General features: G+C 46.8%; 1 protein-coding gene across 1 annotated transcript in view; it reads right to left on the bottom strand.

Annotated features, from left to right (window-relative positions):
* OTOG (otogelin) overlaps positions 1-15,849 on the bottom strand; it is an 89,841-nt gene that overhangs the window by 44,139 nt on the left and 29,853 nt on the right. The window contains exons 23-29 of the mRNA XM_025459664.3: positions 6,629-6,736; positions 6,116-6,254; positions 4,378-4,512; positions 3,954-4,100; positions 3,498-3,617; positions 1,572-1,688; positions 736-892 (exon numbers count right to left, since the gene is read on the bottom strand). Coding sequence (XP_025315449.1) covers positions 736-892; positions 1,572-1,688; positions 3,498-3,617; positions 3,954-4,100; positions 4,378-4,512; positions 6,116-6,254; positions 6,629-6,736 — 923 coding nt within the window. The remainder of the gene's footprint in view (positions 1-735; positions 893-1,571; positions 1,689-3,497; positions 3,618-3,953; positions 4,101-4,377; positions 4,513-6,115; positions 6,255-6,628; positions 6,737-15,849) is intronic.

Below are 15,849 nucleotides of genomic sequence, written 5' to 3'. Positions count from 1 at the left end.
ACAGCGGTTTGGCGCCTGCCTTTGGCCCAGGGCGCGATCCTGGAGACCCGGGATCGAATCCCACATCAGGCTCCTGGTGCATGGAGCCTGCTTCTCCCTCTGCCTATGTCTCTGCCTCTCTCTCTCTCTCTCTCTGTGTGACTATCATAAATAAAATTTTAAAAAATTAAAATTAAAAAAAAATTAAAAAAAAAATAAACCGATGTCTTGTGCTGCCTTTGATGGGGCCTGTGTGTCTTAGCTGACACAGGGCTTTTAATTCACTATCCCTTTTGATCCTTACAATATACCTGGTGGGGCAGGTCTATTCCTACTTTTCAGATGAGAAAACAGCCCCGAAGGCTGGGTGACTTGTTGGAGGCCACGCAGCTTTTAAATGGCAGCTGTGGGTCTGAAAGGTCTGGGCTCTTGACTCCTCTGGTAAAGTGGCTAAGAGCACAGGTTTGCAGCCAGGCCATCTGACGTTGAGCCTTGACTCCACCACTAAGCTGTGTGGCCTCGAGCGTGGTACTTATCTCCCTCTCTGTCTAACCTGTTTCCCAATCATAAAACAGAAATAAACTCCTGTTTCACAGGGTATTATTTTAAGAATTCAATGAAAGATTTGGGCAAACCGGTTGGGGCCTGGCACATACTAAGTACTCGATAAATGCTGGTCAGAGCGAGGGCAGCCCACAGGCCTGCCCACAGAGGGGCTCCCACTCCCCACCTTGCACAACTGGTCTGGATACTCACGGCAGAGGCGTGGGGTCCGCCAGTCCACAGCCACCCCATGCTGGCAGCACTGGTGGGCATAGGCAGACACGCTGGCACAGAAACACTCACAGTCACCGCCCCGGCTGCAGCCACACGTGTCCGTCAAGCAGTTTGAGTAAAACCAAGTGACATCAACCTGGGGGAGATCAGAGGAAGGCTCCTGAAGGTTAGCCCTTCGGCTTCTCAGCTGACGCCCCCTAGCATCAGGGAGCAGCATAAACATGAAAGGACCACAGGCCAGAGTGAGTGAGCTGCCAGGGTGGGGTGAGAGGTGGCCGGCTCAGACGGAATCAACTCCATGGTCCAGGCAGACCTGACCTCTGAGAACCAAGCTCTCCCCTTCCTCCCCTATGCTACTGGATCCAGAGGCAAAGGGTGTGGGTGAGAAACAGAAGGAGGTGGAGGGGGGGGCAGGAACTCCCCGCCAGGGCCAGGCCGACAGAGCCCTCGAGGCCCTGGGGGTGCCATGCAGAGCTAAGCGCCAGCCCCCCTCTGTCTCCACTGAGGGCAGAACCAGCAGCAGGCCGATGCCACAGTTGAGGAGAACTTCCTCATCAGGAGGAAAAGCCAGACTGAGGTCGGTTTAGAAAAGGCATGGAAGCTGTTTGTCTGGCTGACTGTCCTGGGTCATCTGGGGAAACAGGATGGGCTCATCTGAGCAGGCTGGAGGCAGGGGATTGGCAGAGGTGGATCTGCTTTCTAGACCTGAGGTGCCTCTCCCAGGCACGGGCAGGGGAGCAGTTGCGGTCTAAGAACAGAAGGATCCCAGGAAGGTGGGGAGGGGCTCAGGAGGGCGGAGGCTGGGGTCCACTCACCACAGGGTGGCAGGTCTCAAACACCTCACTGAGCAGGATGCTGCACTCTTTTCTGGCAAATGGTTCCCGGAGAGGATTCAGGACACACGTGTCCCAGGGGTCAAGGGTGTCTGGGCACTGAGAGGCAAAGGCAGGGCTGTTGATCTCTTTACGCCCACAATGCCTGTTGCCTGGTGGGGTGGACAGACTCTTGGAGTGGCCCCTACTTCCCCCAACTCCTGAGGTTCAAATCCCTGTATAATCCCTGCCCCTAGCATGTGGGAAGGGCCTACAACTTGCTTCAAACTCACAAAAGAAGGCAAAGGTGATCCCATAGATACAGCTATGTGTATGTGATTGCATTTTTATGCTACATGGATGGCAGATCCATCTCCCTGGAGTCTCTCCCCTGCTGGCTGTTGAGGAAGCAAGCAGCCATGCAGGGGGGGGTCTCACATGGTAGGAATGGAGAGTGGTCTCTAGGAGCTGAGGGTCCTCTCCGGCCAACAGTTAGCAAAAAACACTGACGTTCTCAGTTCTATGGTTGCAAGGAACTGAATGCTGCTGACAAACACCCAAGTAGGTGGGGAAGGAGATACCTCCCCAGTTGAAGCTCCAGATGAGAGCCCAGCCCTGGCTGACACCTTGGTTGAGCCTGCGATACCCCAAGCAGAGAATCCATGACTAATAGCTAATACAGACTGCCCCAATGTCTGCTGAGCCTCCTTTATCAGTCCTGCATGCTCGCCAGAGCCCCCCAGGATATGCCAACGGGATTATAGAGAGAGGAACAGCAGAAAGGAAGCAGACGAGGAGAGCAGTAAAGGTTAGTCATCCTCTCTGCTTCTCTAAAATGGGGGTAGGCGAGAGCACACTCTTCTGAGGCTGCAAGAGCAGCCCTGTCTATCTGAGGATTACACGGGGCTTCAAGCCATGACTGTCCCATGCGCCCAGTCTACATAAGCTCATCTTGGTCTACTCCTCAACAGAGAATGAGGGACCCAAGATGACTCAGCCCAGGAAAGGCAAATATGTAACCCTCACATCACTACTCCCTGATGCTGCCCCCATAGCAGACATAACTAATCAATCACAGTTCTCCTTCTAGCTGAGCCTGACACAAGTCTTAGACATTTCTCAGCACAGCTTCCCAGGCTGCCTCTTCTGACAGATCAGAGTTGTTACTAGAGATTAAATCCATTCACTGTCCCTCTCCTGGCACAGCTTCTTCACAGAGGACCACAGAGAGAAGGAGCTTACTCAAGGTCGCCCAGCAAGTCACTGGATGACCCAAGACAAGAACCTCAGTCTCCGGCTCTCAATTCATTCAGTGCTGTCTCACCTGCCATAGCTCACAACTTGGGGGCCTCAGCCATCTCCCAAAACCCAGCATCAAAGATAAGCAGTGACACCCTCCTCATTTCTGCCTCTGCTGAAGCTGTCCTCCTTCTCAGAGGCCTTCTCTTTGACACATTCATCTTTCCAAACACGGCCTATCCTTTAAACACCAGTCTACTCCCACCTCCTTCAGGAAGTCTTCTCTGATTGCCTCAGCCCACATGGGTCTCTCTTGGACTCTCCTCTGGACCAGACCTAGTGCGGGCACTGGGGGCACAGAGATGGTCCAGATGGTCATGTTTCAACAAGCCTTATCTTCCCTAGTAGGTAGGTGGTCATTTCTCCTAGGACAAAAACTTCATGTCCTCTTCAGCCCCCACTCTCCCACGAGGGCTTGACCCAGGGCACATGTGCAGCCTGATTTGTGAGAGGGGTGGTATGTCCTCAGGCCACAGGACAAAGTCTAAGGCTGAGGACGCCAGGTCAGAGGCTGAGAGAACAATGGCAGGAACAGTCTCACACCAGTACCTCTGACCTGGGGCCAGGTACCCCCAGTGCTGGCCAGGGCCCACTTGAGTGAGGGAGCAAGCCAGCCGAGGGAGGCTTTACCTCAACTGCAGCCCAGCTGCCGCCAAACTCCTGGGGGTTAGTTAGCTCTAAATTCTCCGGAGTCCTCATCTCATTGATGGTTTTTAAGTCAAAGTTCCCACAGAGTCCCGCCAGCTGGCCCTGGAGGAAGAGAGGACATCGCAGTCACAACTTGGGGGCCTCAGCCATCTCCCAAAACCCAGGGACACCCAGAATGACCAACCACTGGCAGAGGAGTTGCCATGACCCCAGGAGTCTGTCATTGACTCAGAAGCAATTTCTGGAGTCACAGTATAAAGAGGATAGGAGAGGAGTCAGAGGAGAAAGGCACAGAGTGGGATGGGGGCAGACAGGACAGGAGGCATGGTACTCCAGGCTCCTTGGTGAGGGTACAGCTCGTGCGAGGATGCCCAGTGGCCTGGATCAGCCCCAGGCAGGAGTACAGGGCCCTGGCAGGGTCACTGCTCAGGCAAGTACCTGCCACTGTGGCCCAGCCTGGATGTGCACTGTGGTTCTCTGGTCCCACAAGAGGGTGATGTGCTCCCTTGGGAAATGAACCAGCGTGAAAAACCCTGCTTGCCACGTGTGGACCTCCTGCTTCTCATCCAGGAAGCTCTCAGGACTCTAGAGGGACAGCGATGGGCATTCCTGAGGCCTGAGTGTCCTCCAACACCAGGGTCAGCTGCCCAGCCCCAGGAACTCACACCCCCCTCACATCCTGACACTGACTTCTATGCTCCTGACTCTGACCAAGGAGTTCAATCTGGGCTGCTGACTCAATAGCTCCAAGGAATCTGGCCCTTCTCCAAGGAACTGGGTCCTCAGCCCTCTTCCCCCTCCCCCTCCAGCCCCTGTTAACATACAAACTCTCTGTACAGCCTGAACCAGAACCAGGCCTTACAGGACTTCCTGAGTCGTCATCAAAGATAAGCAGTGAGTTTCCAACGTTGATGGAAATAAACTTCCTACAGATGATGCCAGAGCTGTAGCAGTCTACATTCTCTACAATCACAGAGAAACTGAAATCCGAAGTGCTCTGAGGAGAAAATAAGTTAGTTCAGTAAAGCCAGGGGGAGAAAAGAGACTGCTGCCAGGCACAGAGGTAGTGGGACATGAACTCTGAGGTGCTTTTCAATCCACTTATACTTCCTATTAGCTGTGTGACTTTGGGCAACTTCAGCTCTCTGAAGCTCAATTTCATTGTTGGGGGCCTAGTACCTAGTGCATGTAGTCACTCTCCAAAAAATACTGGATGGAGGATGGATGAATGGATGAATAGATGGATGTATAATAGGGATGACTTGTGCTGACAGGGGGCACTGTCTTAGATACATGGTGATGGTAGTGTAAGCCTTTCTAGAGGGCAAATCGCAAGCACTGGATAACATTTTATGTGTATACAACTTTTTATAGCAATTTCACTTCAAAGAATCTAGAGATACATTCACAAAAGTATTCACTGAGCATTTAAATTTCAGCAACAACCGAAGCGTCTGGCAAAGGGGGGGTGGATAATAAAACAAACTAGAGAATGTCCTCTCTGCAGAATTTTACAGAAAGAAGAAAGCAGCATGTACTGATTGTATAAAGACTAAGGTATATAGTATTAAGCGAATAAAACAAATTGTAGAATCCTAACCATATAAACAAAGTGCATGTGTGTGCGTGCGTGTATCTGTATCATGGAAGATGACCTTGCAGGATTCACACCTAACTGTTGTGAGCAGTGAATGGGAACAGAAGAGCTGTGAAGGGAAATATTTATTTTTAATATATGTTTCTACGTTGTTTTAAATGTCAGTGAAGATCACACATTACCTTTGAAATTTAATAGTTAAAATAGGGTCAATTATCTGTGTCTTCGGGTTACAGAAATTATGTGAAAGACCCCCATACGATGCCTGCCCCATAGATGGGACTCATTCCATAAAAGGTTCATCATTATTATTACTCTTACTATTATATAATGAGATAGGCCTGTAGCAAAATCCAGGTCCCCTGGGCGTGTCTCTGACACTCTCCCACCTGCCCTCTTGGTATCCTTTTTCTCCTCCTGGAGAGGATCCTGCCTATACTATGCCTCCCACCCCACATCACCATCCCTTTTCCTTCACAGGAGCTGACAGCTTTAGCACACCAAATTTCCCGTCCGATTTCTTGGTTCAAACCCTGAAGCAGTTCTGCCACTGCCTGGTGGTGTGACCTTGGGCAAGACACCTAACTTCTCTAAGCCTTAAGTTGTTGCATCTATAATGTGAGGTCAATAAACTCTACTTCATAAGGTTGCTGTGAGAATTAAGTGAAATAATCCATGAAATTGGCTCAGCAGACCACCAGGCACACAATAAAAGCTCAAAAAAACATTAGTTCTTATTACAGACAGGAGAACCATTGGGACTCCGTGGGACAAGGCTATACTGGTGAGTGGACAGGCAGTGGGATATTATGTGACTGCGAGCTCTGTCTAGTGGAGCCTGCTCCTCAGCACTTCTTTCAGGCTCTAGATAGCTTAGATCCTTCCACCCACCCAATTACGCATCAGACTAGAGTCTGGAACATCATCATGCCTGACAGGTCCTCAGCTTCAGCCGCCCTGGGTCCCCATACAGCCAGCTGGGCAGACACACCCAGGCACTCACCTTGACCAGGTGCACTTTGCATGTCCCCACGAAGTCAAATGGGAGCCCATCAAATGTGCGGTAATGCCGGTCACCATAGGCCGTACAGGTGGAAGCACAGGGGTGGAGAGAGCACTGGAACGAGCCCTGCTGGCACACACTGAAACACAGGTGCCCAGACCAGCTCACAGGGCACACTCCCACATACTCTGAATATCCCCAGCAGAGCCATGGCCTATAGAGCACCCACTATGTGCCCTTTGGGCTAGGGGGTCACAAACACCATCAACCTCCAACAGTAGCCTGGAGGTCACAAAATCACATTCGTGTAAACATTTATAAGGCATCCCCCAAATATCTACCTATGCATACACTTGTATATATACACACATCCCTGTGTGACACACAAACACATAATACGGGCACGAACATGCTGGAAAGGGGAATGCTAGTCTGTGCTCACGTTCATGCTTCTCATATCCATCCTCATCCCCAGCAAAAAGTAGAGCCTGAATGGTACCTCCAGGTACTTACCAGGTATGGCAGGGAGACATGACCTGGTCCCCAGGGAAATATTCCTTCCCTTTCCAAGTACATGGGCAATCTTCTGGCAGGAAACATGCATCCCCATGTCTGAGTAAGCTGTAGGGACACAGCAAGCAGGTGATTAGGAAAGCACCCTTCCCATACCTGCCATCTATGGAGGACCTGCATCCACAGGGATACTGTAGGACAGCTCTCAGCATTTACCCAGAAGAAACTGACCATGTACCCACCTACCATCCTCAGAGTAGGGCTCAGAGTAGCCCTCAGAGTAGGGCTCAGAGGTAACTTAGTAACTGGAAAATTCGAAGACAGACTTGGCCTACCTTGGAACCTCTGCCATTTATCAGGAAGCAAGGCTCAGCTATACCAGCCCCATCTCCCACAGCCAGGCTGGATGCCAGTTGTCCCTTAGCCACTAGCTATATATTAATGAACAGATGATGAACATGGGCATTTGCCCCCCTACCCGAGTTGCTTATGGAGCAACCAGTAGACCTGCATTAAAAAGAAATGTTAGGGGCGCCTGGGTGATTCAGTTGGTTAGGTGTCCGACTCTTGATTTCAGCTAAGGTCATGATCTCCAGGTCCTGAGATCAAGCCCCTTGTTGGGCTCCACACTGGACACAGAGCCTGCTTAAGATTCTCTCTCCCCTTCTCCCCCTTCCCTTCCCTGACCCTGCTCACATGCACTCTCCCTATTAAAAAAAAAAATGGGGATCCCTGGGTGGCTCAGCAGTTTAGTGCCTGCCTTTGGTCCAGGGTGCGATCCTGGAGTCCCGGGATCGAGTCCCACATCAGGCTCCCGGCATGGAGCCTGCTTCTCCCTCCTCCTGTGTCTCTGCCTCTCTCTCTCTCTCTCTCTGTCTATCATAAATAAATAAATCTTAAAAAAAAAAGAAACGTTAAAGGAAGTTTTTCAGGAAGACAAACTCAGATTCACATGAAGGAATGAAGAGCTCTAAAAATAGAAAATATGTTGATAAATAATTCTAGAAATTGTTGCTTAATTTCTTTAAGAGATAACTTGAACACTTAGAGCAAGGTTAACATCAATGAATTGTGAGGTTTATAAAATATGTAGAATTAGGGATGCATGGACGGCTCAGTGGTTAAGCTCGGCTTTCAGCTCAGGGTGTGATCCTGGGGTTCAGGGATCAAGTCCCGCATCAGGATCCCTGAGGTGAGTCTGCTTCTTCCTCTGCCTATGTCTCTTCCTCTCTCTGTGTGTCTGTCATGAATAAATAAATAAAATCTTTAAAAAAAATAAAAAAATATGTAGAATTAAAATGTACAACAATAATATCACAAAGGACAAGGAATAAGTAAGTGAAAGTATGCTGGTACAAGTATTCTTCAGAAAGTGGTAAAATAATAATTCATAGTAGACTGATAAATGGAAGATACATATTGTAATCCCTAGAAAAACCACAAAAATAAAAATGCCAAGATATATCACTAAAAATGAAATAAAGGGGCAGCCTGGGTGGCTCAGTGGTTTAGTGCCACCTTCAGCCCAGGGCATGATCCTGGAGACCTGGGATCAAGTCCTCCGTCGGGCTCCCTGCAGGGAGCCTGCTTCTCCCTCTGCCTATCTCTGCCTCTCTGTGTGTGTGTGTCTCTCATGGGTAAATAAATAGAAATCTTTAAAAATAAAAAAAAATAAAAAGTAAATAAAGTAAATAAAATAGAATATTAAAAAATACTTAGGCCCCCAAAAGGCAGAAAAGACCAAAAAAAAAAAAAAAAAACCAATAGGACAAACAAATAACAAGATGATAGTATTAAACCCCATCTAATTACATTAAATCCAAATGTATAAACTCTTCAATGAAAAGGAAGAAACTAGGGGCGCCAGGGTGGCTCAGTCAGTTGAGTGACTGCCTTCAGCTCAGGTCATGATCCCAGAGTCCTGGGATCAAGCCCTGTTGAGAGGGAGCCTGCTTCTCCCTCTCCTCCCCACTATGCTATCTCAGTCGCTATCCCTGTTTCTCTCTCTCTCTCTCTCTCTCAAAATAAATAAATAAAATCTTTAAAAAAATAAAATAAATAAAAGGGATAAACTGTAACATTGGCTAAAAAAAGCAAGACCCAACTGCATCCTGTTAACAGAAGACACAACTGAAATATAAAGGCACAGGTAAGTTAAAAGTAAAATTATAGGAAAAAATACCATGCAAACAGCTGTTCTAAGAAAGATGGAGTGGCTTTAATAACATGAGACAAAGTAAACTTCAAGCCAAGTAGCATTAACAGAAATAGGAGAGAGAGTTCATGACAACAAGAGTCCATTTATCAAGAGAATATAACAATCCCAAATGGGCATGCACAAAGTAACAGAGCTTAAAAACAGAAGCAAAAACTCACAGAAACTAAAAGGAATAAGAAACAAATCCACGATCATAGTTCAAGATCTCAACATTCCATTAATGATAGAAAGAATGAAAACTTTTCAAAGATCCAGATCTGACCCACTCTGACAATGCTCTTGACTTAACTATTTAAAAACTCTTCTGTAGAGAACAAGATGGAGTCACTCATGTCAAGCAGTGGCCCGTGTCCAACAGTGACAAGAGCAGCTAAGGGCCTGGCAGACTGAGGCCAGCACCAGCCGATGTCACCCTCAGAACTGACAGCCAGCAGAAACAGAGGACGTCCATCTATGAAGGCCCAAGACTGATTAAATCCCTTTTAAAAGGGAGGATTTTTGCCACAAACTGTCAAACTCCTCAGATACGGACTCCCTTATGCCTGACCACTTCCAAAAAGGCAGATGCTGCCGAAGGTTCTGTATGATTGGTCGCTGAACAGAACAGAGATCCTTCACCCGCTGCTTGAACATGATAAGCAATAAGTGCTGGGAGCTAACCTGGACTGGACCAAGGCCGCATCTCGACCGTGCGCTCACAGACTGACTTCACGTTTGGTTTGTTAATGTCCTACCCCCCATTCTATCTCATTTGTTGTGTGGCTTGTCTTGTGCTTTGCTTTGTGTTACACGTAAGAAGCCAAGTTAATCACATGGTGAAATGTCATTGAGTTTGGAATCCCGAACCTCCTTTATGATCGTGTTCACCTTGCTTTATGACTGAATAAAGCTGACATTGTGGGAAGACACAACCCGTGTGTGCACTTTTCATAGAGTGCTCTTGACACTATACAGTAGCAGCAAAATGCACATTATTTTTAAGCATTCATGGGAGGTTTACCCAGACAACTATACTCTGGACAATAAAAACTCAATACATTTCAAAGGTCTGAAATCCTATATTCTAGGATCATGGTGAAATTAAATTAGAAATCAGGAATGGGGTGCCTGGATGGTGCAGTTGGTTAAGCATCCAGCTCTTGGTTTCAGCTCAGGTCATGATCTCAGGATCATGGGATCAAGCTCCATGTTGGGCTTTGCACACAGAGTCTGCTTGAGATTCTCTCTCCCCCTCCTTCTGCCCCTCCTGCTTGTGCCTTCTCTCTAAAATAAACAAATCTTTAAAATAAGTAAATCACGAACAAACAAGTATAGGAAAAACTCCAAATATTTCAAAATTTAGTAACATTTCTAAATAACTCATAGGTCAAAGCAGAAATCATAAAGGAAATTAGAAAAGATTACAACAAAGATAATGAAAACACATTGTATCAAAATTTGTAGTGAGCCAAAGTGTGCTTACAGAAAAAATTTATAGCTTTAAATACTTACATTAAAAATAACAAAGGTTTACAATAAAAGATCTGAACTAGGAATATAAAATCTAATTAAATCTAAAGTAAGTAGTAAGAAGAAAATAGTAAGAGCAGAAATCAGTGAAACAGAAAACAGTAGGGAAAAAAATCAATGAAACCAGAGTAGGGTCTTCAAAAACATCAATAAAATTGACAACCCCCTGCTTAGACTGGCTAGTAAGAAAAAGTTCAAATTACCAATATCAGGAGAAAAGAGAGAACATCACTGCAGATCCTACAGATATCAAAAGCAAAGTAAAGGAATACTTTGATGATGTAAAGCCAATAAATTTGACAACCTAGATGGAATGGACAGCAAAGAAATAAAATACCTATTAATAAGTTCAATGACATGTGCAAAGTCTTTCTATGAAATGTATGAAACACTGATGAGAGAAATTAAAGAAGACCCAACAAATGGAATAATGCCATATTTGTGCATTGGAGGACTCACTAGTGTGATGTCAACTCTTGCCAACTGACTTCTAGATTCAACACAAAACCAATAAAAATCCCAGAGGCTCTTCTGTAGAAATTCCCTAAGTTCACATGGAAAAGCAAAGACCTAGAAGTGCCCAAAAAATCCTGAAAAAGAACAAAGTTGGATCCCTATCACTTTCTGATTTCAAGACTTACTATAAAGCTTCAGAAATCAAGACAGTATGATACTGGACTACAGACAAACAAAGAGATTAATGGTCCAGAATAGAGTCCTGAAATAGATCCACATTTATACAATTTATTTTTTTTAACAAAGAGACCAAAGTAATTCAATAGGGAGAGAAAAGCCTTTTATTAAAATGGGGCTAGAACCACAGGAGATCCATCAGGAAAAAAATGAAATGAAATTTGACTCCATTTTATAATATAGAATCATTTCAGATAGATTATAGAGCCAAATGTAAAAGCTAAAATTATAAAGCTACCAGAGGAAGACATCAGAGAATGTCTTTATGGCCTTGGAGGTGCAATTACTAAGGAGAGGGAGAGCACTGATCATAAAGGGGAAAATGATAGATTAGACATAATCAAAATGTAAAACTGCTTATCAGAAGTTTTTAGATATATTAAAATATATTAAGTAAATAAATAGGCAAACCACAGACAGGGAGAAAATATTTACAATGTATATATTTGATAAGGAAAGAACTACAACTCAATTTAAAGAAAATAGTCAGCCAAATAAGATATGGGCAAAAGACTTGAATGGACACTTCACAAAGGAAGATATACAAATGGCCAAAAAAGGGACGCCTGAGTGGCTCAGTAGTTGAGCGTCTGCCTTCGGCTTAGGGCATGATCCCGGAGTCCTGGGATCGAGTCCCACATCAGGCTTCCTGCATGGAGCCTGCTTCTCCTCCCTCTGCCTATGTTTCTGCACACCGTGTCTCTCATGAATAAATAAAATCTTAAAAAAAATTAAAACAAATGGCCAAAAAAAAAAAAAAAACCCACATGAAAAAGTACCCACTGTCATTAGGTAAAATTACCAGTTAAAATTATAAATTAAAACAATAATGAAATATGACAATGAGTACCTACCACTGGTACTATACGTGAATATTTAAATTTGTCATAACTTAGCAAACTATATGATTAGAATCTACACATCTTACTGTTTATAAATTATGCCTCACTTTAAAAGAATTAAGAGAAAAATAGCAGTGAGGCACCAAAAGTTGACTAGAAGCTGCATAATTAAGGGGAGCCACCATCTGGTTGGAAGAACCCCTAAAATGTCAGTTTCCGTGAATTTTTTTTCTCTTGGCCCAGCCCATTTTCAAGAGAAGAACCCTCTTCATCTCCAGCCTGGGAGGCAGAAGCTTCAATGCCATTATTGTGGAAACCAAGCTGGAGAAGCGGACTGGGGTCCACTAGACTTTCATTTAATCTCCCTGTTTTTACTCTGCATCTCATCCCTCCTGGGGCTCCTGAGATCAAAGTCTCTGATCTGGTTCCAGCAGAAACTTTTACCACCTTTCTCCTGCGGCATGGGGTTAGGGCAGTTGTGTGACATGAGGGAGGAGGCCTGGGGGGGTTGACATGGCCCTGCATGGGATATCCTCCTGTCTCCCCCCACTACCCCACCTTCAGAGATGCCTGGGGCCTCCTGACCCTGAAGCTGTCAACACAACCTAGGTTGTTTCTCCTCGGCCTCCTCCTCTGCAAGCATCAGCTGTCAACTGCTGCTCTGCAAGGTCAGTTTCCACACATCCACTCTTGTTTGTTTCTCAAAAACTATTGACCCATCTTATGCTACTCTCTTTCCCATGCCCGTTCTCTTTGTCCCTGGGGACTTATAGGTTTGGTGTGTGTGTGTGTTTTTTTCCCCTCCATTACCAGTATTTCATTGTGGGAGGAAGCAGAGGGGAAAAAAAAGCATGTGTTTAATCCATTGTTTTCCCTGAAGCCACTTAACCTTCCTAAGCCTGTTTTTTTGTGCGTAAAACAGGGGTAATGATGCCTTCCTCCCAAGGTCATTATGAGAATTTCATTACAGACCTGGGCACACTGCCTAGCGCCTGATACACAATAAATATTGGTTGCTTGTCCCTCCTCTACCCATAATTACATCAGACACCAACAGTAGGCTGGCTCATGCCTTCCACCTTCAGCCCAGGCCTTGCCTCTTGCCACCTCCCGAGGGATCTTTCCTGCTGCCCACCATTCATTCCTTGCTCCTTCCCTGGCCCGATGCAGACCTGCCTGTTCTTGAGTACTGCTGTGTGTCCAAAACAGAGAGAAGCTCTGTCCTCTGTCCTCAAGGTGCTCTCATCCTGCGGAGCACCTTCTCCTTACCTATTAAGGGATCCTCAGAAGACATCTGCAAATGTATGACATCCAAATGAGGAAAACAATGCTTGTCTGCTCACATAGAGCACTTACTCTGTGTTACTTTACAAATGAGGAAACTAAGACTCAAGGAAGTTAACTAACTCACCTAGTAAGTGGTGGAATCAAGATGCAAGCCTAACTCCAGAGTCTGTGCTTACAACCACTGTACTATATACTGCTTAGTGGCCCCAGGACCCTTGGCTTGGCAGCCAGATGCAAAGAAATCTGAAGTGGCACAAACAGCCCTAGTGGCTCTGTAGTGGCTCGGGGTCCTTTGGAACAATACATGGCACCCAGAGATTCTTATAAATGGAGAGGGATATGGGGCCCAGGGTCCCAGAGGGTCCCAGGCAGGGATGGTTAGGATAATACTTAGGCATCTTTGGAAGCCCTACCCCAGTTCCCAAGGGGATATTCCAGAATGGCAGGAAATCCTTGTCCTTTCTTTACAAGTTGAGGCTCTAATAGTTTCCCTTTGACAAACCCCTACAGAATGTGTGTAAGCTCCTCATAGGGCATTTGACACAGCATGCGAGCCACTGTGGCAAATACCCCAGTTCAGTATTAAATATTCAGTATTAAGATTAAGAAAGGGAATTCAGTATTAATATGGCATTCAGTATTAAGGGTTCAGTGTTAAGTATTAAGTATTCAGTATTAAGAAATTCAGTATTGGATAGTGTTCGGTATTAAGAAAGGGAAGAACACAAGTCTTAGGGAGCACTTACTACACAGTGCCTGGCTCCTTGCAGCCACTGCCTCATTCAAATTTCGCAAGAGCCCTGCAAGGTGGGATTACTATCCTCAATTCACAGACGAGGACACCTAGGCTCAGGAAAAGTGACTTGTCTGATGTCACCTAGTCAGTGACAAATATTCAGGTGACTGAGCTGGGGGGGCCTCCCCCCTCCCCCCAGGACTCTGGACTGTCCATGTTCTCAATACAGCTTCAGGACCTGAACTGAACTTTAAAAGGCCAAGAACAGAGGAAGAGGATTCCGGTGCTGCCCTGCTCAGACTCAGCCAACAAACAACCAGTCGCAGCTTACGGACAAGAAAACGGATGCCCAGGTGGCCGTGTAACTTGTCACAGGTTACCCAGCCCATTAGAAATCTTCACATTCTATCCATCCCTTTGTTAACCTGGGGATTGAAAAGGGAATACCACTCTGGCTTTTTTATCTGAGTTAAGCTAATTCTTAATGGTGGATAATGTTCTAGAACCCTGCTATTCAAATTGTAGTGGCCAGACCAGCAGTATTGGGATCTCCTGGGAGCTTGCTAGAAATGCAGAGTTACAGGTCCCCCCTGCCCAGGCCTCCTGAATCAGGCTCAAATCCCTGATGGTGCATGCGCATGCACATTAATGTTTGAGGAGTATAGTTTGAGACCACAAAGCACTGTCATGAGAGCACTCTCACTGAATCCTTCATTCCCGAGCCCCTCTGGGAGGGAGTCAGCAGCCCTCATTGTACAGATGAAAACATGTTCAGGGAAGTCACAGGATGGGTCACTGGCCCAGCTCTCAGTTCCACCTGGCCTCTGTGGCCTTGTCATCACAGGTGGCAGTGAGCAACCCTCAGTTCCTGACCCCAGAGGCAATGGCTCTCCCTGTCCTCAGAGAGGCAGGCTTGTACACACAAGGAGAGTGACGCAAGGGGCCTTCAATGACAGACATTCCTCATAAGCTCCTCTGGGGCCTATGTGGCAGCAAGTATCGTCCACACCCTGCCACTTAAGTGGTGGCAAGGATCCTGTGGCAAGGATCCTCAAAAGGAGGCTTTTGAGACCTCACAGGGGTCTCTTGTGGATGCCTTTGCCTGGGAAGGGGTGGCTCCTAGCCCACAATATGACCTCTGTATGGGGGACCAGACCCCCGGCCTCACAGAGCTGGCATGCTCTGGCCAAAGGGCAGGATCCGGAGTAAGCAAAGTTGGGTTTGAGTCACGGCTCCTGGACCAACCACTTCTCTCCACCCTGCCCTTCGCCTCAGTTTCTTCATCTGCAAAAGGAGAGTAATGATCCTTCCTTCCTTCCTCCCAAAGAGGCTCTGAGATTGAAGGAGGTGATAAAAGCAAGTTGTCTTATAAATAGTAAAGCCGGAACTGACTATTCCCTCGTCTTACCAGCTTGATCCCCCCACCCCCTCACTTCCCTTGACTGCCAGGCCTGGCCAGAACTCCCAGCTGACCACCAAGCTCTGCCCCAGCTGAAGGACAACCCTGGGCTGCCAAGTCATTGAATCAGGCAGCGAACTTCTTGGCCCACACCTGAAGTGAGACCAGAATCAGGAACAAGCACTGGTGAAGAAGGATGCCAGCCCCGCAGCCCACGAGGCACGCCCACAAAACTCAGCTTGTGTGGTGTCTCAGACACCTGGGTGGGAGACTATTTCCACTGGGTGGGGCCTTTCTTTTTGGAGTATTACAGGGGCACCAGCCCTCCACCTGAGGGCTCTGGTCAGGCCTTCGTAGAGAAAGGGGCAGAGGGGTGAAACATGGCTTTTCTCTCATGGGCTTCAACCCACTCCTCTGGAGCGTGCCACACACCCCATTCAGTGCTTCCACTTCAGCAATGCCTGTACTCCTCATGACAACATGCTGAAGTGGTAGGCGTTATTATCATTCCCACTGTACAGATGAAAAACAGAGCCT

Source organism: Canis lupus, chromosome 21 (genome assembly GCF_003254725.2).
Source record: "Canis lupus dingo isolate Sandy chromosome 21, ASM325472v2, whole genome shotgun sequence".
Classification (NCBI taxonomy): Eukaryota; Metazoa; Chordata; class Mammalia; order Carnivora; family Canidae; genus Canis; species Canis lupus.
This window is presented reverse-complemented; position numbering and strand designations above follow the sequence as displayed.